Raw genomic sequence first — 25,839 nt, forward strand, 5'->3', positions numbered from 1 at the left:
CAACTTCGTTACAAAAGTGTTACCGGTAAGTGAATCGATGATTTAAGAAAAGGCACAAGATTTCGCGCGAAGGTTCGGTTTTTATAATTTTTGTAGCAGCAATGGTTAGTTGGAAGGGTTTATTTTATAAGTGTCTATCAGATAAAACATTCACCTTAAAAGGTGAGCCCTTTCATGGCGGAAAACTTAGTAAAGAGCGCGTTACAATACTTCCTGGTGCTAACATGCCAGGAACTGAAAAGTTGCCTATTCTATTAATCAGAAAATCTAAAGCTTCAAGATGTTCGAAAGGTGTTAAAACTTTGCCTGGGAATTACCAAAATAATAAAAAAGCATGGACGGCAAAACAAAAAAATTACATAGAAGCCGGTACTCGAACCCGGGTTATGATGTAGCCAACTGCGCCTCTTCTGTTATACGTACGTGATTCAACTGAATTCACAATTACCATTAACCCTACACCATTTAGTGTGATTGTTGTGCCAATATGCTCTCCGATAATTTTCAGTTATTTATTAAATTAAATAAATTCCATTTTATGTGGAAATCACAATAGTGTTATCATTTTATTAGATGTTGAGTTGTAGTCTATATCATTAGTCTATATTTTTATATGTCTATGGCTAAAATACCTTCAACTGTCATATAAATAAATTGGTAGTTACAATTCCACTATTTGACATTTGATACGTCAAATGAAATTATGAACATGAATCCGTAAAATATTGCAATGTTTTGCGTTTAATTGTATTTATTTCGATTAATTTATAAAAGTTTGGAATTAATAAGCCAAATTTTAACATATTTAAAATGGCTAATTTGAAAACAGTTCCACAAGAGTTTATTCAAAGTGTGTTTCAACCTCAAATTGGTGTATTGTCAAGTAATGAAGCTGAAAAGATTGTGAAAAAGAATAATTTAACATTTGCTGAATTAATTAGTCCTTTTAGTAAATTAAAAACTGAAGGTATATTCATAATTATTTCTTATATTTTGTAAATTAATCGCTTTAACATTGATTTAATATTGTTCTTGAGTATGTCAATTTGTTGTCATATCTCCCTTTCAAATATCAACCTTTACGGATTAAAACCTTTACGGAGTAAAACCAACCTTTACGAAAAAAGATGTTTGCTTTTTTAAGTAGTATTCTGGTCTAGAAGCCTAAATTGTAGGCATTTTTCAAACTAAGATTATAAGAAAATGAAAAACATTTTTATAGCCATTTTTCTAATATTATATTTATCGACATTTCTGAAATTAGAAAATGATTGAAATCTTATCACTTTGATATTTAATTTGTCGGATTACAAGGTATTCTTTTTCAAAAAGTTTCGGACTACAGGGTGTTTCTGGCGGTACTCTATAGTCTGACAATTTCGATAATTCGATACCACCTTGCAAAACATTTATCGGCTTACCGCGGGTCCACTGTATAATAAAAAAGACAAACAAACAAAAAAATTAATAAAAATAATTCACAAAATGGCGTCGAAATAAAAAAAATTTAGTTTTGATTCCTTTTTTTGACAGTTTCGAATTTTTTTTAAATATACAAAATTGAAATGTTTAAAATATAAAGAAGATTCCCATCAAATTTCAAAGGAATCGGTAGAACTTGACATATCATGTTAACTACATCGAATAATGTAGTTTCAAAAAAAAAAATTCTCGGATATTAATATGTCTCACTTTAGATTAATCGGCGATCCCAGATCCATACATTGGACCTTCTTCTATTTCATATGCAATGTCTTGCAAAGTTATTTCAAACTTCGTCACCAGATCAATTCAAACTTCATCACCAGAAAATTCGCTGTATCTTCGAAAATAATTCGAATTTTGAAAAATCCGTTTAATGGAATATATTGAAGAGGCTAAGCTTTAAAAATATAAACAAAAGAAATCGATTTCTTCAAATTTCTAGAACAGAGTACTACTTTAAAATGAATAACTTTCTAATTTAAAGTATTCTTCTATGTCCTAACAGTTTTTGGGTGATCTTAAAGGTCAAAGTCAAACTCAAGTTGCCTTAAAGATGTTTAGCTTTGGTTACTAAAGTTTCTGTATTTTAGTTACTCCAAAATTTTATTCACTTTTCATTCAAAATGGTCCGCCGTGTGTATATTGATTTTAAATTTATCCTTTTTTTTAGTTTCATTTCGGGATCATGCCGGTAACATAACACCCATAAAAAATTTACAATTAAGCGTATCAAATTTACAACAGAATCCATTACCAACAAATTTAGCAAGAAAATTACTAAATTATGTTGTAAGCACTGCACCAGATCAACCCTCCTACACAATTGATTTACAACCAGCTCCCGTACAAATTCCACAATCCACACCATGGTTTGAATCATGGCGTGATACATTTTTAAAAGTACAATATCCATCGGATCATGAATTTACGAAACATTTTATGGCATGTATGATTGTGATCTCATCCGAGGAGGAGAATATATTGGCGACCTTGGAGAATTTAAATAAAACAATTGATGAATTGCAAAATACAACGTCACCACAACGATTTCCAAAATTTTTTTCACAAAATATTCTACGGTTCTATGTTGTGTTACATGATAAATGTCAAGGTTCTGCAGTAAGGTTTGTGATTTTTTTTGTAAATTTGGAATGTTTTTAAACAGTTTCTTATGCGAGTTATATAAACATGAACAACGGACTGTTTCCAACATGCGTGGATATTAAAACATAAGGCTTGCACGATACCATTTGAACCGAGCATTTCATTTGCATTTGAACGAAATCGTTTTACATATCCTAATTTTACTAATAATTTAAATTTCATTTTCGAGTTGGAACTCAACAATGTTTCCAAAATTATCTCATTAGTAGAATAAGCCATTACTGTAAGAAATCAAACATTTAAGGTTGAAATTCTATATAACTTTATAATTTTTTATGAAACCTGTCTGAAAAAATCGTATGAGTATGTAGAACAAAGTTATATTGATTAGAAAGGGTGCTTCTACCTCGCATGCGTTAGAAGTTCGCCTAAGCTAATTCTGCTGAAAATCATGGAATTTGAAAAAACAGCCATTGAACCTTATATTTTGGGCTATTCTAACCATTAAATTGACTATAGTCTCTTAAGGTATTCTATTTCTAACAGGATGAGAGAGCACACGATATTTTAGAGCGAGAAAATTAATAGTAGTTATTTAGTGAATTAAACCTGGCAACTCTGTAACATATACTATCACATGCTGCTTATCTGTCAAAAAGTATATTACAGTGAAACCTGGTTAAAGGAGACATCAAGGGACTGCAAATTTGTCTCACTTATAGAGGATTCCATTAATACAGGTCATTTCAGTTATAGAGGTGCAATTAAAAATAAATAGTACAGTTTTTGATGAAAACCTAGTTCTTCCAGGTCAAAGTCGGCAAAAAACTGAAAAAGGGTCAAAATTTTCGAGGTTTTTCATATTTTTCGGCATGATTCGGTCGTTTCCCGAGGTCGAAAACTTGGATTTATTATTGACTTTACAATGTTTAATTTGATTGAATTATTCATTAAGTAGTCTAAATTTTTGTAAAAAATAAGTATTACAAACATTTTTAGCGCAAAAGATTCATTCGATCATGTGCGAGGTGTCTATGGAATAGATAACAGTTTTCTATTACAAATCAATTCACGTAATGCTGAGACAACTGAACCTCCAATGACATCGAATCCATGGTTACCATACGTAAACATTCATCAATATCCAAACGAGTTAATCGATACGACCAGCACAGTTGACTCAGACACAATACAATCACCAGGTGATATAACGACAGCATATCAAGTAACTCACATCGAAACTGAATCAATTTCTGAAGACGCAATTATTGTAGATTCAATTGTGTCACCCACGGAGCAAGCATTGAAATCAGTACGTACTAACACCGATTTGGATACATCATCGAATGTTATTTTTCATCCGTTGAGTCCAATGTCTGAGCCACAATCACCGATACAAGATGATAGTCATATGGATACGTTAACGAAGAATAGTAAAAATGGGAATGGATATGGTGCGTTTATTACGTCACAGGATTTGGAACAAGTACATCGGTTTATTCAGGATTTTTGTATTAAAGCGTTAATTCCACATGTCGAAAATGAAATTCAGCGTTTAACTGATATTGTTAGTATTTTTATTTATATTTTTTCCCAAAAACATAGGCTTACGCATTATATCGTAGATTGGGGGCTTACGCATTGTACAACTGTTTGAAATTTTGTTAAATTAAAAGAAAAAAAATTTTCTTTCAATACTTTGGTTGAGTATATTAAAAAGTGTTGCAAAACACATATACCAATCGAGCTTACCAAATCCCACAGTACGCGGGGATCGGTTTCCGATACAAAACTCATTTTCTAACGCTTAAAATGAACTCTTTGGATCTTGAAATTCGTTAAAATACCTTTCGGTTGAAATTTTATCAAAAATCGGTATATATTTCCTAAGCTTTATAGTGATTGATCGAAAATAATTTTCCATTTAAAATTCCTGGGCACTTCAAAGAGTTGTATTTATTTTAAAAATAATTTTGTAATTTTAATTATTTTTGTTTAGGTTGCAAATCGAAAAGGTGTAAGTCGCTCATTATTTAATGCAACCAAACGTTGGTTTGTTAGTAATAAACCAGGAACTGCAGCAGCTACAAATGTTGCAGTAAAAGTGTGAGTATAAATTTTTCGTCGATTATTTAACTTTCAATTATAGTTTTTTCTAAGTGGTAACTCAATTAGATCTATTAGAAATAAATTTATTTTAATTTTTTATTCGGGCTTAGATAATATAAAACTGCTATAAAAAAACTTGTAAAGTGTACCAACACAGGAATTTGTTTTATTTTCCTAGCTTTAAAAGTAACGAATATATATTATTTTGAAAAAAGTCGTCTCTGGACACAAGTTATGGAGGTAATATCTACTAGATTAACTACTATTAGCATTCTCTACAATACAGCATCGGTTACGATATAGGTTCCTATTGGGGGCAGTTCCGCTATGAAAGTACGACTAGACTCTTTGTATCTGCTAAAGGTATTCAACATGGTATTAGCTAGCTACCACTTATTATTCTGTTACTAGGAGCTAATTTGGCGATTGTTTCATTCTTTAAAATCGTTCTTCTTCCAGGTTGTATTTTGACGAACGAGGGTTTCATTTTTCTTCGGATAAGGAGAATTTTTTTTTTTTTTTTTTGAATGGGTCACTAAATTATATTTCACTTTGGATAGTCTATGAATGCTTCGAGAAACTGAATAGCCAGGCTCTGAACAATACAGTCAAACTGATATAGGGTACCGAGAAATGAAGCAACAGACTCGTTGGCACGAGAGGAGTTGTCTCAAACGCTCCTCGCATCTGAGCCTGTCATTCTTATAGTAAGATGCTCCGTAATTTACCGAAAGAAGGAATGGCTACGCAAAAGCCTTTCTTGATTACTGGGATTTTGCGAAAGGCATGCGACAAGTCAAACTGCGTTAAATCACAGCTAGGCCATTCGAGTGTTCTCAACTGCAACTTACTAGAGCACAGTTGAGAAGGATGATGTGACCCTTGTCAGGAGACTGTCGATTGAACTACCACCTTCATAACATAAAGATCTCTGATGGTCCCATTTGTATGACGATTGATCAAACCTCCATACAAGTTTTTGCACCAGCTGAAACTTGCAGGGCGTCAGGTTTAGAATTTTTGGGTGCAAAATCTTGGATCCATAAATCCTAGTAAAAATCCCGGGGCGAAGCTATTGAATTACTACCTTCATAACATGAAGATCTTTATCTTAATACCGAATGGGGGAATCTTAATTATAATATAATATCTCAGAAAATATTGAATTTTAAAAATTTGCCGTGAGACTATTACTTGACGAAATTTGAAACATTATTTCCCGTTTATTCTATATTTACAATTTATGATTATATAAATTTTAGCTATAACTCGGATGATGCCGAAGTTCAGTTACGAAAATTGGCAGATTTATATTTCATGTTTGGAAGCTATGCATTAGCACATGAAGCTTACAGTGCGGTCAAACGTGATTTTTATTTGGATACAACTTGGCAATATTATGCTGGTGCACTTGAAATGGCATCGTTGTCATCATTTATGATGGGCGAATTTTCTAAGAAAAGTTTTGAATATTTAGAAGAAGCGGTTAATATTTATTTGACAACATGTCGGTACGTATTTTAATTTATTCGGTTATTATATTGAACAACAAAATTTGATATATTTTTCTCTCCAAGAAACAAAAGATCGACCCGAAATAAAGTCATATTAACAGAAAAATTGGAAATACGTTTTGGCGATTTATCAGGGGTTTGTGTTGTGGAAAATGAATTTTTCTGTTAATTTTATTTTATTTCCAGTCGATTGGTGAAAGTCCTATCTTTCTAGCATGTATGTTTTCGTAAACATCACGCCCTCATTTATCCGTGAGGGCGCAAATTATATAGTATGTATTATATGGGAATATCAGCTATCTACACATGGCAACAAATAACTCAGTCAATTGTTTGTTTTCACTTGTTTAGTATAAAATTTAGACTAAGTAAATTGGTGCTGTAAAATACATTATTATTATTATATTTTTTTTAAGTATGCCACAGTTTGCAACTCGTACAACACTATTAAGTGCTGAATGTCTTCGAGGAATGCAATGGTGGAATGAGCAAGCTAAACAATTAATAAGAATGACTTCTGAAGATTCGGATTTACGTTCAGCGTTATTATTGGAACAGGCTTCATATTGTTTCTTGAATTGTAAACCGCCAATGAGTAGAAAATATGCCTTTCATATTGTTTTAGCTGGACATCGATATTCAAAAGCTGGACAACGTAAGCATACTTATAGATGCTATCAACAAGCTGCGCAAGTAAGTTGTTACTATTTAAGGGAATTTTATTTAAAGAGGTTCTGATCGATTTCATGTTTAATAAATTTTATTTTGGTTATGACCTAACATGATAAACAAAAGATTGAAACTCATCCCTCTTTGGATGATTCCTGCACATGGGGGCCTGCTACCTATACAAAGTATTTCCACAATTAACTTAATCAATTGTTTATTTTGAGATTTGTTTTTTCTAGTTTGTTTAAAAATTTAGGAAGTTTTTGTAAAATTTTAGGTATATGGTGATCGACAATGGAGTTTAGCTGAAGATCATATCAATTATACACTTGGACGTCAGGCTGCTTACTTAAATATAATGGATAAAGCAGCTGATTCTTTTTCAAAATTACTGTCTACTATATCTCAACAAAATTCTATTCAACAAACAACATTCTTTAGAGAAATGTTAACTAGCTTCAATGTAAGTTCCTTTTTAGCTGATAACCAATTCCGTTCGCGGTATGCCTAGGGTAGCTGATTCGATTCCTACCGTCACAACAAAAATTAATTTAACTAATAGTTGTGATTGGCTTGTGTAGTGGTGTAGGCTCAGCCTCTGAAAAAAATTGAGGAGCTGATAAATGAAATTATCAGCGTAAAGGTGATAAAACGCATATATATTATAACAATGGCTCTATAGCCTAAGTGTGTCCTTCGTGGACAGCCAATAGAAGCTAACCTAACCTAATCTAACCTCAGACGCAAAACGAGGGCTGTTATAAGTTTGACCGCTATATGTGTGCCTGCCTGTCTGTGATATCGTAGCTACTAAACGGAATAACCCATTTTGATTTTTTTTAAGGTAATTTAATGGAGAGTGTTTTGAGCTATGTTTCAAGAAAATCGGTTCAGTTTGGAAAGAGCTAAAAAAAAAACCGTATTTGTCGGGGGTTTTTTAAATTTTGTAAATCTCACTTGTACGTTTTGTAAAAGTTCGAACAAATAATTGCCGCATACGGTCACAGAATTGACGCAATTCGGTCAAAGATTGACGCATTTCAAGGGATGGATGTAAATAAGTTCAGTATCACGTACTGAATGTTAATACACCAAATCCTTACAAATTTGAAAGGCGGAAGTGCCACCATTTTGAAAAAAAACGTTTTGGCATATATCTCTGTAACCGTGCAAATTAGGTAGATAATTAAATATATATTTTTTGTGTCCATCATGTTTTTGTATCACATACCGTTTAAGACTTATACGACCCTTACGATCTATTTATTGTCTTTTTGACCGATATCTCTTCTAATAATTGTTCAAGCTCAGTATCCGTGGGAGGTTGCGGGTTCGAATCCAGGCAGCGGCAGTGTGAGCAATTATAAATAATGGATTGGTAAAATTGATCACACTGTCGCTGTTGGGATAAGAACGAAATAACTGACTCATCAACATTATAAAAATTTAATTGTATATTGGATGTAGTTTAAAGTAAAACAAATAATATAAAAAAAATAATGATGTGGCTGGTCTCTGTTTTAGACGTTGTCTGAGAAGCGGAGGTTAAACCCCAATATTATTGTTAATTGTTTAAACAATAAAATGCTAATAACTTAACTTTGTAATCTACTTTCCTGCCACTTTTTTTTTTATATAAAATTAATATTTTTGAAGTTATTAAATAAAATGTTTTGTTTTTTTATAGAATATCCAATCTCAAAACCCAAATTATCTGCCAAAATTACCAGTTCCAATACTTCACGATGAAAACACAAAAGTTGTTTTACTACCAACCGCACCGTTATCAGCCCCTGGGCGGATTCCAGCTACGTCATTCGTCCTACACAGTAACTTGAATGAGCTTATGCAAGCACAAAAATTTGTCAAATTAGAAGAATTAATTGTCCATGAAGCTCTGGGTAATTTACCATTAATATTTCGACCATCAGCAACGGTTTTTACAACGAATACAAATAATTCTGTTAAACCATTTGCTGTGGCTGGCGAAACAATTGCTGTTATTATTAAATTATCAAATCCACTGAAAGTTACAATTACGCTTCGTGATGTTCGATTAGTTTGGAACTTTACAACAGTTGATGGAATAAGTCATTGTGATGATGATTCAATTGTACATACAGTACCTGTCCAAACTGTTCAACTACGTATTGAGAATTCGATGGAGTTGATTTTATATTTGACACCAATGATTGCTGGGGAATTAGATATTAAAGGTATTTATTTGTTGTTTTTTATACGCAGATTCTTTAAATTTCACTGAATCGAATCGAAATTTATTCAATTTTTGAATAAAGATTTCTAGTCAAACATGTTCGTCTCCTATTTAATGAAATATAGAAATACTGGTCCTAAAAATACGTGCGACAGCTCGTTGTATTCGGAATTATGTCTAAAACAATGCGCCAGAAACATTTTTCAGTACATAAAAAAATGCAAAAGTTATAAACAATTAAAGATGAAAAAAAAAAAAGAAATATTTCATTTTTCGCCAATATTCCCTAAAATATTAATATTTAAAAAATTTAAAAAAAAAAGATTCTTAAAGAGGAGGAAATTTCCAATAAAAAACTCCCACTCCCGAAAGTCTATCTCCAATATTTATAATCTTAATTTAACGCTGAAAATAGGTCTTTTTGTGTTATTTTTATATTGTTGTAATATCGTCAAAAACGAATATCTCAAATAAATAATTTTTTTAAGGTATTATTAATTTAAAAATTTGAAAAAATTATGGTATATTCCAAACACCTTAAAGAATTTATTACCGTTGGAAATTTATCTTAAACAAAGTTTACTTTTTATAGTTATTCTACTATACGGGGCGGTTCGTTTCACCTACAATTTATTTGATAATAACTTTTGATCAGCGATTATTTATCTTAATGAACTTGCAGCTCCAGTTCATTAATAGCTATACTATGCTTAGCCCGCTCGCTTTGCCCACTCGCGACTATTAAACCTACCTCTTAGAGCTCGCTGGGCTCGTTTACAGCTCCAGTACATAAATAGCCATCCTATGTTTCCAACAAATCAAATCTTCCCCCTTAGTTCACAATTTCATGAGTTATAATTTTTTGGAACGGAACCCTAATGTTTTAGAAAATAAAATGTAGCCCATTATATTTGCTGACAATTAAGCATTCTATAGGCTAAATTTTTTAAAAAATTTTAAGTACTTTACTCAAAAATGACGTATTTCATACAAAATGTTACCCCCTTGTCCCACTCCCTTGGGTGGAAATCCGACTTTCTTTTATATATTAGGATTAGGATAATTTGAAGAGTATAAAAAAATTAGATGGAATAGTTGTTTGTACTAATGCGTCGATTCGTACTGTACTAATTAGGATTTTAACAATAACTTGCAACAATGACGCCTGGTTAATTATTGAAAAATGAAGCTTGAATATAATATTTTATGCGCCTGATTTATTTTATCGTTTTTTTAGGTATTACGTTTAGTCTGAATCCATCAACCAATGACGAACAACAAACTTTTAGTTTACCAAGTGTACAAGCACAATTAGACATCAATATTCATAATAAGAATCAAAAACGTAAAAATAATGCAACCTCTCAAGTTGTTGTAGAAGATTACAGACTAAATTTAAAAATTGTCCCCGAAGCACCATGTTTGCAGGTATTATTTATGGTTTATTTTTATTGTGTATTTATTTTATTGAAAAATGAGAAAAAAAGCAATCAATAAAAGAAATGGAGAAAAGAATGGAAATCTTGCTTGGAGTAAAGTAACACCTTTTTAAAGAGGTGGAAAATGTGTTTAGACCTCTTTTGAAACTATACGAGATTTGTTGTTTTATAAAATAATTAGGATTAAACTTGGTCTAATCGCAGTAAAATATGGCTCGTTTTCTTTAAGAATAGTTTAGCCTACCTGGTTATCAATAGACACACCAAACCTCCCCGTCTATGTGATTGATATGCAACACTGCTGTATTGTTTTCTTTGTTTTATACATAACAATGTCTTACTTTATATATTATACTCTTCTTACTTCATATATTATAAATCGCTAACGAGATAGTTGCCAAACTGTGTATGTATGGTTTGTTCCTTTGCGGCACTCTAGAAACCAAATGCAGATTTTAATGATTTTTACATCAATCTATTTATCTTAATCTTGCGAGTGCCACTAAAGCCATAACAGTAACGAAAATTCAATATGACGACAACCAGAAGCCATATTGTAAAAAAGGAAAAAATGAAAGTCGACGAACTATGTTAAGTGGAGTATCATTATACAAATATCTAGGTAATTAATATACAAATAACCTTTGAAGGGTCGTGACTCGGAAAGGAAGAGTTTTTGAGGGTTGAGAACTACCTTAATCCATAGTTTTCAAAAATTATTAACCGAAACCAAAAATCAATATCCCATGTAGACATAACCTTTGAAGAGTCGTAGCTCGGAAGGGAAAGGTTTTTGAGAGTTGAGTCCATAAGAACTTTTGATCAGTATGATCAAATCTACCTCAAAAAATTTAAACCGAAATCACAAATCAATGTATTCTATCCGGGGTACTTTATTTGTTTCTTAAATACTTTTTTTTGTGCAGGTTACATTTTCAAAAGTTGATACAGAACTATTAACGGGTGAAATACAATTCGTTCAAGTTGAAATGATGAACAGTGGAAATTGTACATTAACAAATTTACATTTTGGAACATCAGTACCTCATTTATTATACTATGATTTGAACACACCTGAAGTCCCAATCAATGAAAATATGTTACCGAAAGATATACATCGAAAACAATTTGTACGAAAAATATCAACACCTGAATCACTTGATCCTGGCAAAAAATTCAATTTTAATTTGTATATTAAAGCACCAGATATAAAAGGACGATGTACCGTTGATTGGCTTGTATATTATCAAAGTGTTAAAAATCAACCGAAGTAAGCTTTTTTTTATTTGTATTTTATTTTTGAATAACCAATCTAAACGATCGCGCTAACAACAAGTGTACAGTTTTTGAAATATTACGATTTGAAAATTATACTGTGGAACTTGAATAAGTTCCACTTAAAACTCTTAGAAATTCTGAAAAAGTCTTAGGATCTCTGAATAACGCTGAATTTCTAAACATTTTTGGGCTGTCTAATTCAGACTGAATAAGTTTGAATAACTCTGAATTAGACAGTCCAAAAACGTTTAGAAATTCAGAGTTATTCAGAGTTCCTAAGAGTTTTTCAGAGACTTATGAAGACTTATTCTTTCTTCAAATATTTTTTCCAACAGCTCAAATCTTCCCAATAATGAGTCCTGACTGTTAAAGACGCTATGTAAACAACTTTTTTTTATACCCTGTATATATATGTAAAATATATCAAGGTATACTAAGTTTAGTTCCAACTTTGTAACGCCTAAAAATATTTGGTATAGGTGTACATAAAATCACCTAATTAGTTCTTTTTACGGCTGTCCGTCTGTCTGTCTGTAAAAACGATAGCTCAAAAACGAAAAGAGATATCAAGCTAAAATTTGTATAGCGTGCTTAGGACATCAAAAGTGAGGTCGACTTCGTAAATGAATAACGTAGATCAATTGGGTCTTTCCAAGTAGGGGTTTCTTCCGTAGGACCTATTTTTTAAACCGTTAGAGATAGAGCAAAAGTTTAAATGTAAAAAATATTCCTCCTAAAAAAATAAACAAATAAGAACTTTTGTTTGAACATTTTTTCATAAACATCACTGTTTACTCGTGAGGGTGCAAGTTAGGACTAAGGTGTCCATTTTCTCCAAAGGCCGCCTTAATTGTGTTAGTTTTTTAAACTCTTCTAATTTATAAAAAAATAATGCGAGGACTCTCTGATATTCAAAACTTTCTATATAGGGTATTTCAATAATTAACTGAGTAAATTTTTTGTTTCCACTTGTTTCTGTTCATTTTTGATTTAACGTAATAGGAATTTTTACTTAATTTTGTTTTTTAATTTATTGTTTTAGTATAAGTTTTATGATAAAAATATTTAAATTATTGTTTATTTTCTATTTTAGATATCGTCTTGTAAAACAATTATGGGAATTCACTGTAACAGAATCCATGATACCATCAATACAAACAGAAATTAGTGAATTTTCAAATAAAAATGGTTCAGCTTTAAGTATTTCATTATGTTTAACAAATCCATTTCATGCTGCATATGTTCCATCTACTTTAATACAACCATTACATGCTTATATGGTTGCAAACCATTGGATTTTAGGCGATAAATTTTATAATGATGTAAATAGTAAGTCTTATTCTTTCCTTTTCAATTATAGAGTAAAATTTATAAAATTTAAAAAACTTCCGACAAATGCGTTTTTTTCTTTGTAGCTCTCCAAACTGAATCAATTTTCTTGAAATATAGCTAAGAACACTCTCGATCAAATTGCCTTTCCAACAAAAAAAATCATAATTGATTCATCTGTTTAGGAGCTACTAGTCTCATCAAGGTAGTTGAAATTTCAGATTTTGGAAAAAACAGACCGGAATAAATAGACTTGGAAAAATGGATCGAAATAAAAATTTCAGAACCCAACCAACTTCTCTATAGTCGGCAAACTTAACCCAAGCAAATCGTAATTACAACAATAATCCGGTTCAATAAAATTTCGGTCTATTTTTTCCGATTACCAAAATTTCATATGATTTACTGAAGTTTTGAATACGGCCACTCATGTCAAATTTCAGCTTTTTACCTGTAGAATAAAATTTGTCATATGCACAGGAAAAAAGAGGATGATTTCGAAAAAATCAACGATTTTCCACAATTTTTTGCAATTTACTCGAAAACTATGCATTTAAAAGAAAAAATAGGTCAATTCAAAGTTATCGGGTGTAAAATTTCCCACCATTTTACGACAGGGACATTTCTGTTTTAATATAATATACATATACAGTGGAACCTGGTTAAGTGGGATCTGAATAAGTGAAAAACCTCCATAATTGGAACTCATACTGAGGTCTCAACAGTTTGGCACTGAACCTCTGTTAGTGGGACGAAGCAAACCTCTATATCTGGGATTCGTTCTCTCGATTTTAGCGTCATAGCTACCTGTAAAACTAACACTGCGAGTGAACTTCATATGCGTTAACCTCTGTAAATGAGAAGATGTAACTGAGCACAAGAATTCACGCGAAGCCTCGGTATTCATAATTTTTGTAGCAGCAATGATATTGATAATACGTTGCTTTTTTTTTTAATAAATGCATCTCTAAAACTGAAATAATCTGTCTTATGGCCCCTACTAATGTAAAGTGTTGTGAGACAAATATTTATTTTAACCTGGATATCGGAGACGCTGGCCAAGTGGAATACCTCTATAACTGAGACAAATTTGAAGGTCCCTTGATGTCTCACTTAACCAGGTTCCACTGTATATACTAAGTCGACGAATATATCGTTAAAAAATTGTTGTAATTACAGTAGTTTTATAAACTATTATGATTGAGTTCATTATTTTATATTGATTAATTTATTATTATTCACAGGAATAAAATTGAATCCAAAAGAAACGCATGAATACTTCTTTAATGCTTTTCGATCATCAGATAAATCTTGTATAAACGTAACGTCTTTGAAATTAAATACATCTGTTAATGAAATTCCAATACAAAATGCCTTAAATTATTTTGTGAAAAATTGTATTAATAATATTGTTAAGTGCGATGGTGATGTTGAAAAAAATATTATACGTTTATCAAAAGAGTGTGAAAATGAAGGTATGCTTATGTTTATTTTTTTGTCTTATTAAGATTTATTTTTATGTAAATGTTTCTGCAATTTTCAATTCGTTATCAGATTTTCCATTTTGATTAATCCAGATGAATATTTCTTTAATGGGGACAAGGGTCTGAGACAGTCCCGTGCGTAGGAATTATCCAAGGCAGGGGTTGAAACTTTTGTTAGTTATGTTAGGTCATTAAGTCAATAAAAACGAGAAATTCTTTTTTTTCAGACCCTTTTCCGTCTTAAGACTGTACGAGCACCAAGGCAATTTTAAATTAAAAGCTTGATTTTTTTATACGAATTTCGACTAAATCTGAATCAATTCTGAAAATTTTAGGGGGGTTGCTCGATTATTTAAATATAAAATAAATAAATTTATCATTGACTTTTAGGTATGATGGCTGTATCCTGGTTTGCTGAAATAAGTGACTTGAATGGAATGCGTAGAACTGGTTATGGTTTTATAAAAATGCCTTTAGAAAAAAACCCTAAACTTGTTGAAGAAGATGAAATATTTACTGAACCATTGGGTGTGTTTCGATTTAGTAAATCTGATTTGGCTATAGAGGAAATAAATAGACGGCAAGAAATGGTTGATTTAGAAAAGAAACAAAAGAAAATTAAATATCATGCAACATTTCCTTCAAATATAATTGGGCATGATTTTAAAATATCAAAGATTTGTGTCATACCAATAACGATTCATTTAACTAATTTATGTGATGAAAATTTAAATGCCAAAATTGAATTGCTGGATCAAACGTAAGTGTTAATTTTCTTTACGAAATAATTATTATCGATAACTTCGCTCGCGTATAGGGCTATCAGATTATTTATAAAGGGGTAACTGTGGCCTTGTAAAACGATAGTTTAGGTTAGGTTAGGCTATTATATATGGGAATATCAGCTATGTGTGTGTGACATGTATGCAAATTTGGCTTTCTAAGATTGTCTATCTTTCTTTACTTACATGATGAAAAAAAACCAACGATTTTTTAATTAACATTGTCTATACATGGTATTTCAACAATTAACTCAGTCAATTGTTTTTTTTTTCACTTGTTTTATTTATTTTAATTTTTAAGGTTGACCCAGTCGTCTGCCGAGGTTGAAAACTTATCTTAAAAACAAAAAAAACTGATTTAATGCAGCGTGCTCGTCCTTTTCATGTTTATTTTGACTGAATTATTTGCTAATAGTACAGTAAAAAATGTTACAAAAATCGGCTAATAAAGGAAAATGAAAGAAACCGTTCGCATTTTGCTAAAACTTCATGGAAAATATTCCTTAGGCGTCAAATTCTATTAGTAATGCATGAATTATTGGTGCAAATGTTTCTATTTGTTAATAAACAATAAATTTTTAATTCAATGAAACGATCAAAGTTAAAGTTCACTTACAAAATTAATAAATAGGCAACTTGTATGACGTAAATGTTAAGTGTTTGTCAAATAATCAAAAACTATTATACATGTATAACGTATACGTAATTCAAGTTGCCTATCCATTAATTTTGTAAGTGAACTTTAACATTGATCGTTTCATTGAATTAATTAATAATTCATTGTTTATTAACAAATAGAACATTTGTACCACTAACTCATGCCTTGCTAGTGATATTTGACACCTAAGAAACACTTTCCATGAGGTTTTAGCAAAATGCGAGCGGTTTCTTCCATTTTCCTTTATTTGTAACATCCTTAACTACACTATAATGTGACCTGTATTAATTGTTTTTTGTTTTCATGATTTTAGATATTCTCACAAGTGGGTTGGACACACGAAACCATTACAGTGTGTATTAAAGCCGTATGGCATGTATTCCTTTCAACTACAATTAGCATTCACAACTTATGGCTTGTTTGATATATCCAATTATTTTGAAGTATATTGTGGACCAGATATTAATGAAGCAGAGAATACAACACAGAAAGAAGAGAATGATGCAATATTTAATTTAAAATCTAGTCAAAAATCAAAATTCACTTTGCAAACATATCGCCGAACAGAAATTCTTTCCATTATCAATAAAATTCAAGCAAGTCGATAAATTTACATATTTCATTCAATCAAAAAAGTGTAAATTTCAAATAAATATTTTTTTTACTAGAAAAATTCGAATTTTATTAATGAATAATTTAAACGAGCGAATTGAGTTTTCTATGTAAATATAAAAAATTGTTAGTTTTATTTTGATGTACAAGTTTCGTACCAAATTCAATGATGAAGGCATGGACACTACACAAGGATATCTGACAAAAAATAGATTGCACTTGTGTTCCTTTTGAATCGTGATAGAGGAACGAGAGTAAGGCGGGAATTTGATGCATTTATGTAGTATTTCGTTCGTATGTTCGTATGTGCTCGTATTTATTTCGTGCAATGCATTTTGGTGCAAAAGAAACACCAGCGACGCTATAAGTTATGCTATTTCGTTGACAAATTTTGTCAATTCTCGCGTTTGAGTTGAGTATCCTTGTATAGTGTCCATGGATGAATGGGTGTGAGTGATACAGATACATATTAACGGTGGCTCCTTGAACATATATATAAAGACGTAACAACTCCTATGCCGAGCTATAAGCGAATGAATTTACAGCGCCTATCTGGGCGAAGTCTAGTCGTCGGTCGTTGAGTACTTTATACTGCGCAGCAGACTGTCTAAGTGATTGAAAACAAAAGACAAAAAAATTGAATGCATAAGACAGCCTAATGCGCAGTATAAAGTACGCAACGACCGAGGACTAGACCTCGCAGATGGGCGCCTTTTTTCCTGCTACCCGCTCCACTCAAGTTTCACGTCCTTATATATACATATGTTCTTCGGTGGCTCCTTTTAGCCTATCGGTTTTAGACGAAATATCGTGGAAATTTGCAATTTTTACTATAAGTTTCATGAGATTTCACGCCGATAGCAAATAACCGCATCTTGCTAACATATGTAGCAGATAAAAGGTAGTTTTGGAGATGTTTTCCCCATTTTCGAGGGGGGGGGGTGTAGGTAACTGTTGCGACGTATATATTTAAATTTTTCGAATTTCTGGATAGAAAGCTACGATTTTTCAACTGCCTACGGACTTATTTTCTAAATCCGAGCCTGCTAAAGAGTGCTATAATTTTAGAAAAAAAAAATGCGAAATAAAAAAATGTTTTGTTTTTCATTTTTATACACATTTTATCTGTAAAATTGGCGGATGAAAAGAGGGCTTGCCCATAAAATTTTTATTTTTGTTCATCCGATTGTATAAGGCCTTTACAATTAGAATAAAGTTCTTCCAGAAACTTTTTTTCTGTCGACTATTGCCTATGTTTGAACTTTCCCCCCTCTCTCAAAACCCATGTTTATAGAACTTTTATATATAATCTTGAAGGACTATTAGATTCCACAGGATCAAAAATGGGTGAAACGGAAGCTATATATAGAAATTTCTTTATCCTTTCCAAGGAAATACTTGGTAAAAAAATGAAAAATATTCATTTTTTGTATACTATTTCGTTTTTATTATATTTATTTAAGATGTGCATAAATATTATTTTTTTATTTGTTAATGAAAATTTTTTTCAAACTGAAAACTCCATTCTTTATTATTGTTTCATAGATATATATTTGAAATATAGTTAAAATAAAATTTCAAAAATTTATTAAAAGTATTGTTTTTCTTATAACCCTACTGAAAAGTCGACCTTATACAATTTTTTTAAACAATAACGAAACAAGAATTGTTTGCAGTGAAAAGTTAATGAGGTAAACAATGATTTCGAAAATAATAAGTGAGAATGAACCACAAGATAAACAAAACCGTTTTCTGAATTCAGTCAAATTTTTGTGTTATATAAGCCCTGATTTTTTAGGAAATTTTCGTAAGTGTTTGAAATCTAAAACCTGATTTCTATTAACAAAAATTTGTATTTTAAAATGTAATAGACAGATGAAAAATGCAAAACAAAAATATTCCATTTTCTAAAATAAATAAATTTTGTGTTTCCAAAAACTCAGTAAATTTTCCTCAATTCTAAAAAACTATGTTATAGTGGCGGAACGGCAGACGCCCGACTCCTATTTATCTCACCTTCTTAATCGCTTCCACCGTCTAACATACTGGCTTGTTTCCTCTAGTTACTGTTGAACTGACTCGTATTCGTTATAAATGACAAGAGAGAGTTCCATTATAAGTCTTTCACTTCAAGTTCTCTCATTTCGACCGAGCCAAAGGTAAGCTATTTCACAGTGACTTTAGGAAGAAAATCTGCCAAAAATTAAAAGGAAAGGTTATCTGTGTCATCTTAATCCAGGTAGGTCACACTATCTTCCTAATTTATAAGCGATAGCTGTGTCTTTTCAATACTCCGTAAAAAGCGGTAAGGGATGATAAAAGTTTTTGAGCAATAGATTCCAAAACTAGAAAGTGCAAGTTTTCTAATGAGTATAATAAGATTTTCGATAACGCCTTTTTTTATAAAATGGCGGCCAGGTGAAAAAATGCCCAAAATATGGAAAAATTCTGTTTTTTGACATGTTTATCTAAGAATAATAACAAACAGACTTTCATTCTGGATGTTGTTGACGAAATTCCCAGCTACGCCATCCAAATTTCCCTTCGGCTTATTAATTTTCAGTGCCTGTTTAATTATTGTTCTGCTTTAAGAAATCCATGTAAAATATTATTCACTGAATTACATTCAGCTACACAGCAACGTCTATTCAAAGCATTTTATTTGATTAAAAAAAAATTTTTCGGTTGTCAAAACAAATCAAAAATAATATAGGTATCCAAATATAGCCAAACTAAATTATTTTTATCGTAGATAATCAATATAAATAGCATATAATTGACAATCATAATTATGGCGAAGACGTACATCTGTATAATATTCTACGTCTATAAAGTGACCTATATTCCAATTAAAATCGGTAGGTAGAGCCATCCTTAGTAAGATTGTCCAATAACATTAATTTGACGGCAATAATTTGTGAATGCGGTTTGTACATAGTAATTATTTACAATGATTTACTCGTGGACTATAAAATTTAGCCGTCACGTGACGTCACGTACGTTATATAATACAAATGAAAATGCATACAAATAATAAATAATAATAAACAATAAAAATTTACAAATTGTTTATTTTTTATATCTCACTATACCGGATGTCTATAAAAACATTATACCCAAGCTTAATTAATTTGATAATGTTAATTATAATGATTTGTATCTACTGGAAACAATTAAAGAAACAAAAAATTTGTTTGTTCGTTTGTTGAAATTTAGAAATCGTTTTTCTTCCATAACTTTAGAACGGTGGTGACACTGTTTTTCATATAAAACAACTTATATCAAGGGCGTAAATGTGGAGATTTTGATAGCTAAAACCCCCCAAATTTCTACGCCCATGGAGGTAAAGGATTTAAAGTATGAAAGTTAGATGAAAGCCTCAGCCCTTGAAAATAATTGAGGACCTGTTAAATGAAATTACCAGCGGAAAAGGTGGTAAAACAAGTACATGGTATCAGAATGAGCTTTAAGTTTTGGATAAGGCTCTGTAGAGTAAGTGTGTCCTTCGTGGACAACCAATATAAGCTAACCTAACCTAACCTACTCGCTGATAATGTAACTTTCTATAGATGAAATAATTTTAAGCTGTCGTGGAATTATTGAAAGTATAGCTGTTAAGTGTTATAAAGTACCGAAAACAAAGATCAGCAATAATTGTCTCACGGGAACATACTAACGGATAATTCACGTTATAAACTATCTGTGTTTCAAATTTTATCCATATCCGTTCAGTAGTTTTTGCGTAAATATCAAATTTATTTAGACTGTTTTTTTTTCTAGTTAAAAACAGACTCACGGTCTAAAAATAAACCGGTTAAGAAAAAAACAGGCTAGAGAAATAATATCAACATTTTATTTTGTTCATTGTGTAATTTGTATGTCATATCTGTAAGAAAATTGCCTATAGATAAAAATAAATAAATTATCACTATATATTATTTATCTGTAATATCTGTAATAAAATTGCCTATAGATAAAAATAAATAAATTATCACTATATATTATTTATCTGTAATATCTGTAATAAAATTGCCTATAGATAAAAATAAATAAATTATCACTATATATTATTTATCTGTAATATCTGTAATAAAATTGCCTATAGATAAAAATAAATAAATTATCACTATATATTATTTATCTGTAATATCTGTAATAAAATTGCCTATAGATAAAAATAAATAAATTATCACTATATATTATTTATGTAGCCTGTTTTTAAACCCCAGGTACGTTTTAAACTGCGAAATTCCTCACGAGTCGACCTAGTAACTTTAAATAGATTTTGTTCTAATTTGCTTTCGAGTTGTCTTGATCTGGTTGCGTGGCTGTTCGTAGATCCTTAAACCTTTAAAACAAATATAATATGTTAATTTAATTAAAAATAAATTACGAAAAAAATACATCCTATTCCAATTATTACACCATTATAATTCCTCTTAAATCATGTCGTCTTACGATATTTTCAGCTTTAAAATGTATTCCCACGTTAACGGAAAAGAGAAATCAAGCTAAAACCTATATAACGTCTTGATGAAGTTAAATGTGACTTTGAGTTCGTAAACTAGAAACATAGGTCAATTGGTCTATGAGCCGCAGGACTCATCTTTTAAACCGTAAGAGAGATAAGAAAAATTGAAATGCAAAAAATATTTCTTTGAAAACATCTTACAAAACTTAAGCCTCCATTTTTTGTAAAACTATAAGAGATAGAAGGCAACAAATTTTTAGACAGCTTCGAATAGAGGGTCATTTGATTCAAAATTTAGGAGGTTAATGATCTCATTTTTCGTGGAAAAATTCGTTATAAAGCATTTAGATTTCGAAACTTTCGAAAACAATGAAAGTGTCAGTTTCAATACTAAATAGTTCATAGATATTTAAACAATTCAGTAAACTCAGTAAAACTCAGTTCAATGTGTTTTCTTCAGTTTTTATTCATAAATTTGGGAATGGATGGATTTTTTTGTCGTAACCCTGGTGGACAAAATATTTGAAAAAAGAATAAGTTTTAAAAACTCTTAAAAAGTCTTAGAAACTCTGAAAAAGTCTTACGAAGTCTGAATAATTCTGAATTTCTAAACGTTTTGGCACTGTCTAATTCAGACTGAATAAGTCTGAATAACTCTGAATAGACAGTCCAAAACGTTTAGAAATTCAGAGTTCTTAAGATTTTTTCAGAGTTTTTAAAAGTTTTTAAGAGTTTCTAAGACTTATTAAGACTTATTCTTTCTATTCTTTAAGAAAGGTCAGAAATTTGTTTTACTAGGGGAGACCGGGTACGAAAGTAACACTTTGTACTTTCACCTTGGTTGCTGGTTAGGTGATAGTATTTTAATGAAATTATTATATCCATATATAAATTCCGTGCATGCTCTTTACATTAGAATCTTCATTTTCCTTATAATTGTATATTTTGAATGAATCACATAGACTTAAAAAAAATTAGTAAGTTGTTACTTCCGACCACGTTAGCGGGTCGAAAGTAACAGGACAAAGAGGTTTGAAATGAATATGCTATGATATAATAAATCCACAAATGACTTAATAGAAAAGTTTGTATGAACAAGAAAAATAAACACTTGCTTTCAAAAGTTATATATTTTATGAAAACAAATCAGTATTGTTAACTCCTCGAAAGAAATTTTCTTAATTTAAGTAATGAGATCTATTATTATATGATAATCATATATTCTAATCAGATTATTCAATATCAGTCTTAAGACACTTTTTTTTGTATATTAGTTTACCCACTTGTGTAAGTAACATGTTACTTGTGTACCCATAGAGCTATATTACTTTTGTACCCTACCAAATTTTTGGTAAAACAAAAAAGATAACATTAAAACGGATGGTGGTAGGCAAAAACGAATTAAAACACTGTACAATCAATGTAATCAAGAAATAATATGCAAACACTCAGATTGATATCAGGATATTAATAAGACGTAAATATCAAATAAGTATACTTTAAAAATCCTACTTTTGACTTGTAAAATCACGTATTGTCCTCTCACAAAGCCTGACAGCGCCGAGCGCGCGTTGAGACGGATTGCAAATAAAGAGGGCGTCACCGGCTATCATTTGAAATTGGCCGTTACTTTTGTACCCGGTCTCCCCTACTCAATGTAGTTGGTACACCAAAGTAATATTGGCCACTGGTTCACTAGTATGTTCATTGTTCATGATGAGATTGATTAGATTTAAAATATGACCTAGTCATTAGTGTTAGTATATGTAAGATGTAACTAAAAGTATTATTATTTCATGGACATAATTAGATACAAATAATATATTTTAATGATGACTAAGAAAGAATAAGAATTATGAAATTACCTTTTAATTAACAATAATAATAAAAAAAACGTTGATGTATTTTTATGATTGACTAAACATTCTCAAGGTCAAATTTAATAAAAATTACATTTGTGATAATTTTTAACAATTTGAATGTCGGAACTCTTCTTAAATTTAATTGTTTAGCAAGTAAAAACAAACAATTGACAGAGTTAACTGTTGAAATGCTCTGTATAGAAAATATCGAATGTCAGTGCTTGCATTATTTTTTAATAAATTAGAAAAGTTTAAAAAAAATATGGAACCATTTGTTTGGGTTTTCGAAAATTTCAAAAAAGACCCCACAATATTAGATAAAAAAATGGCTTTCTGTGCAACTTTTTCTTACCCACCCTAAAATGTTCTTTGCCCTCAAAAAACGGGCGATCAAAGCTACACAAAAATTATAGTTATAGTACCTATATGAATAGGAAAATAGCTTAGTGTTAACCTTTTTTAAACCGCACCCCAAATGTTCTTCGGATCTTCTGATCAGAAACTCTGACAGTCGCAAAATTTTTTAACAGTTATTTTTCGAGCTACAAGCGATCAAAGCGCACTCAGAGAGTTTTTGATTAGAAAGATCAGAAGAACATATTGGGGGAATTTTGAAAAAGTTTCACAGAAAGCCATTTTCCTATCTAATATTGTGGGGCCCTTTCCGAAAGTATTTTCTAGAATTTTTTTTCGGCTTCGAGGATCTTTCACAAAACATACTAGTTGAAGCTACCTACAAATTTTCAACCACCTATCTTTTATTTGTTTGTAGAAAATGGACACGAAAGTTTTGTTCTGATTTGCGCCCTCTCATTGATGCTTACGAAAAACTGTTTCAAACAAAAGTTGTAAGGAACATTTTTTGCATTTAAACTTTTGTTCTACCCTGGTGGAAAAAACATTTGAAGAAAGAATAAGTCTTAAGAAATAAGAAAACCCTGAAAGAGTCTTAAAAATTCTGAAAAAGTCTTAGGAACTTTGAATGACGACTAGTCTAATTTAGAGTTATTCAGAGTTATTCAATCTAGTCCAAAAACTTAAAAACAGAGTTCTTAAGACTTTTTCAAAGTTTCTAAGACTTTTTCAGAGTTTTTTAAGACTTATTAAGACTTTCTTTCTTCAAATATTTATATTTTTTTCACCAGGATATCTCTAACGGTTTACAAGATGGACCCAATTGGCATGCACATTTACATGGTTGCACATTTACGAATTGAAACTCACTTTTTACGTCCTGAGCACGCTATAAAAATTTCAGTTTGATAATTCTTTTTGTTTTATGAGTTATCATGTTCACGGACAGACAGACGGACAGACGGACAAACGGAAATGGAATAATTAAGTGATTTTATGAACACCTATACCAAAATTTTGTTCGTAGTTATCATCAATATTTTTAGCGTTGCAAACTTGGGACTAAAATTAGATTTGCTTGATTACTATTTCATATATAAATGGTATAATAAAAAGAAACAATTAAAAGTAGATAATAAATTTTGTTGAAATACGTCATATCAAAATGTCTACCTTATCGAAGTCTAAATTCCATTTACACGTATCTACCTTATCTATAAAAGGTTGAGTAAAATATTTTGAGTAAGTTTAACAGAAGTCTGATAAAAAAATCCAAATAATAAATGTTTAATATTTAAAAAATTAAACTCATGAGCAATAGGGCTTCATCTTTACATACATTTATTGTTAGATGCTTTTGCAGTGGTGGATTCACCACAGCGTTGATTAGGCTGGAGCCAATGGCGGCAAATTTTGGGAGGCTGAACATTTTATTCAAAAAAATTGTCTTGCAGAAAAAAAAAACATTATAACATACACGGAGAAAAGAACTCTCGATTTAACAAATAAAAGCGAATACTTCAACGGCTGTAACATGACAAATTACTAAATACTTAGTAAAATATACTTTTGTGAATATGAATTTTTAAAATATTCCAATAGCGTTTCAATATTACAAATTAGTAATATTAAATTTAATAATTTTGACCCATATTTTTTAATTAATTATGATTATAATTTTTTCTCTGTGTACCTAAATGTTATTAGATCCATTCAATCAACCTATAATATGTTCCACCTCTCGCCTCGTGGGAATAAATCTATTCTGGAACTCTGAAACTTCAATACTTAGTTTGAAATTCAGAAAAGAATATGTGACCATATATTTAATATAATAATTATTTAGTACATAAAGGACCATAATTTCGAAAATGTACGCAAGTTAAACTATGTTCAAAGTTTAGCAAAAAAGTTTAGCTTGCTTACATTTTCGAAATTATGGTCCTTAATGTACTGAATAATTCATTTTTATACCATCTATATGAAATATACCAAGGTATACTAAGTTTAGTCCCAAGTTTGTCACGCTTAAAAATATTGATACTATGAACAAAATTTTGGTATAGGTATTCATAAAATCACCTAATTAGTCCATTTCCGGTTGTCTATCTGTCTGTCATCACGATAACTCAAAAACGAAAAGAGCAACATAAGTCAATTGGGTCTTGTCCGTAGGACCCATCTTGTAAACCGTTAGAGATATAATATAATAGAACATAAGTTCAAATGTAAATGACTGGCCGCTGAAGATGCCGTATAAACAGTGCATTCAAAATGTATGAAAACAGTCGAACGTCGAAGAATTCAAGAAAATTAAATTTGAAATTTAATTTTTTGACCGGAACTACAAAATAATAGTTTCGCCGGTAAAGAGTTTTCGGTGAAATTTCCAAATGTAGTTTTTTTTCCAAATGCTTATATCTCGAAAATGGTGAGGTTAGATATAAAATGTCACGGATCAAAAAAGGCTTATA

The 25,839-nt window shown here is 30.8% G+C and overlaps 1 protein-coding gene across 2 annotated transcripts; it reads left to right on the top strand.

Moving 5' to 3' along the window:
• The first annotated feature begins 747 nt into the window (after positions 1 to 747).
• LOC123302196 (trafficking protein particle complex subunit 8) lies at positions 748 to 16,693 on the top strand. 2 transcript variants are annotated; one of them, XM_044885033.1, is made up of 15 exons: positions 748 to 967; positions 2,156 to 2,609; positions 3,589 to 3,791; positions 3,864 to 4,156; positions 4,589 to 4,695; positions 5,961 to 6,209; positions 6,629 to 6,905; positions 7,159 to 7,344; positions 8,569 to 9,097; positions 10,334 to 10,524; positions 11,462 to 11,805; positions 12,907 to 13,142; positions 14,387 to 14,617; positions 15,017 to 15,386; positions 16,380 to 16,693. In XM_044885033.1, the coding sequence occupies exons 1-15, from the start codon at positions 811 to 813 to the stop codon at positions 16,672 to 16,674; spliced, it is 4,122 nt and encodes a 1,373-aa protein (XP_044740968.1). In that variant the 5' UTR covers positions 748 to 810; the 3' UTR covers positions 16,675 to 16,693. The 2 variants fall into 2 exon arrangements, with proteins under 2 accessions (XP_044740968.1, XP_044740967.1); XM_044885032.1 differs by having other exon boundaries at positions 3,589 to 4,156.
• The last annotated feature ends 9,146 nt before the right edge of the window (positions 16,694 to 25,839 follow it).

Source organism: Chrysoperla carnea, chromosome X (genome assembly GCF_905475395.1).
Source record: "Chrysoperla carnea chromosome X, inChrCarn1.1, whole genome shotgun sequence".
NCBI classification, from domain to species: Eukaryota; Metazoa; Arthropoda; class Insecta; order Neuroptera; family Chrysopidae; genus Chrysoperla; species Chrysoperla carnea.

What these genes read in the sequence shown, in the direction of transcription:
- LOC123302196 (XM_044885032.1), top strand. Translation starts at nt 811, where the DNA reads ATGGCTAATTTGAAAACAGTTCCACAAGAGTTTATTCAAAGTGTGTTT. An exon ending in TGTCAAGGTTCTGCAGTAAG is followed by an intron (nt 2,610 to 3,588) that starts GTTTGTGATTTT and finishes AAACATTTTTAG; the next exon opens with CGCAAAAGATTCATTCGATC. An exon ending in AGTGTTAAAAATCAACCGAA is followed by an intron (nt 11,806 to 12,906) that starts GTAAGCTTTTTT and finishes TTTCTATTTTAG; the next exon opens with ATATCGTCTTGTAAAACAAT.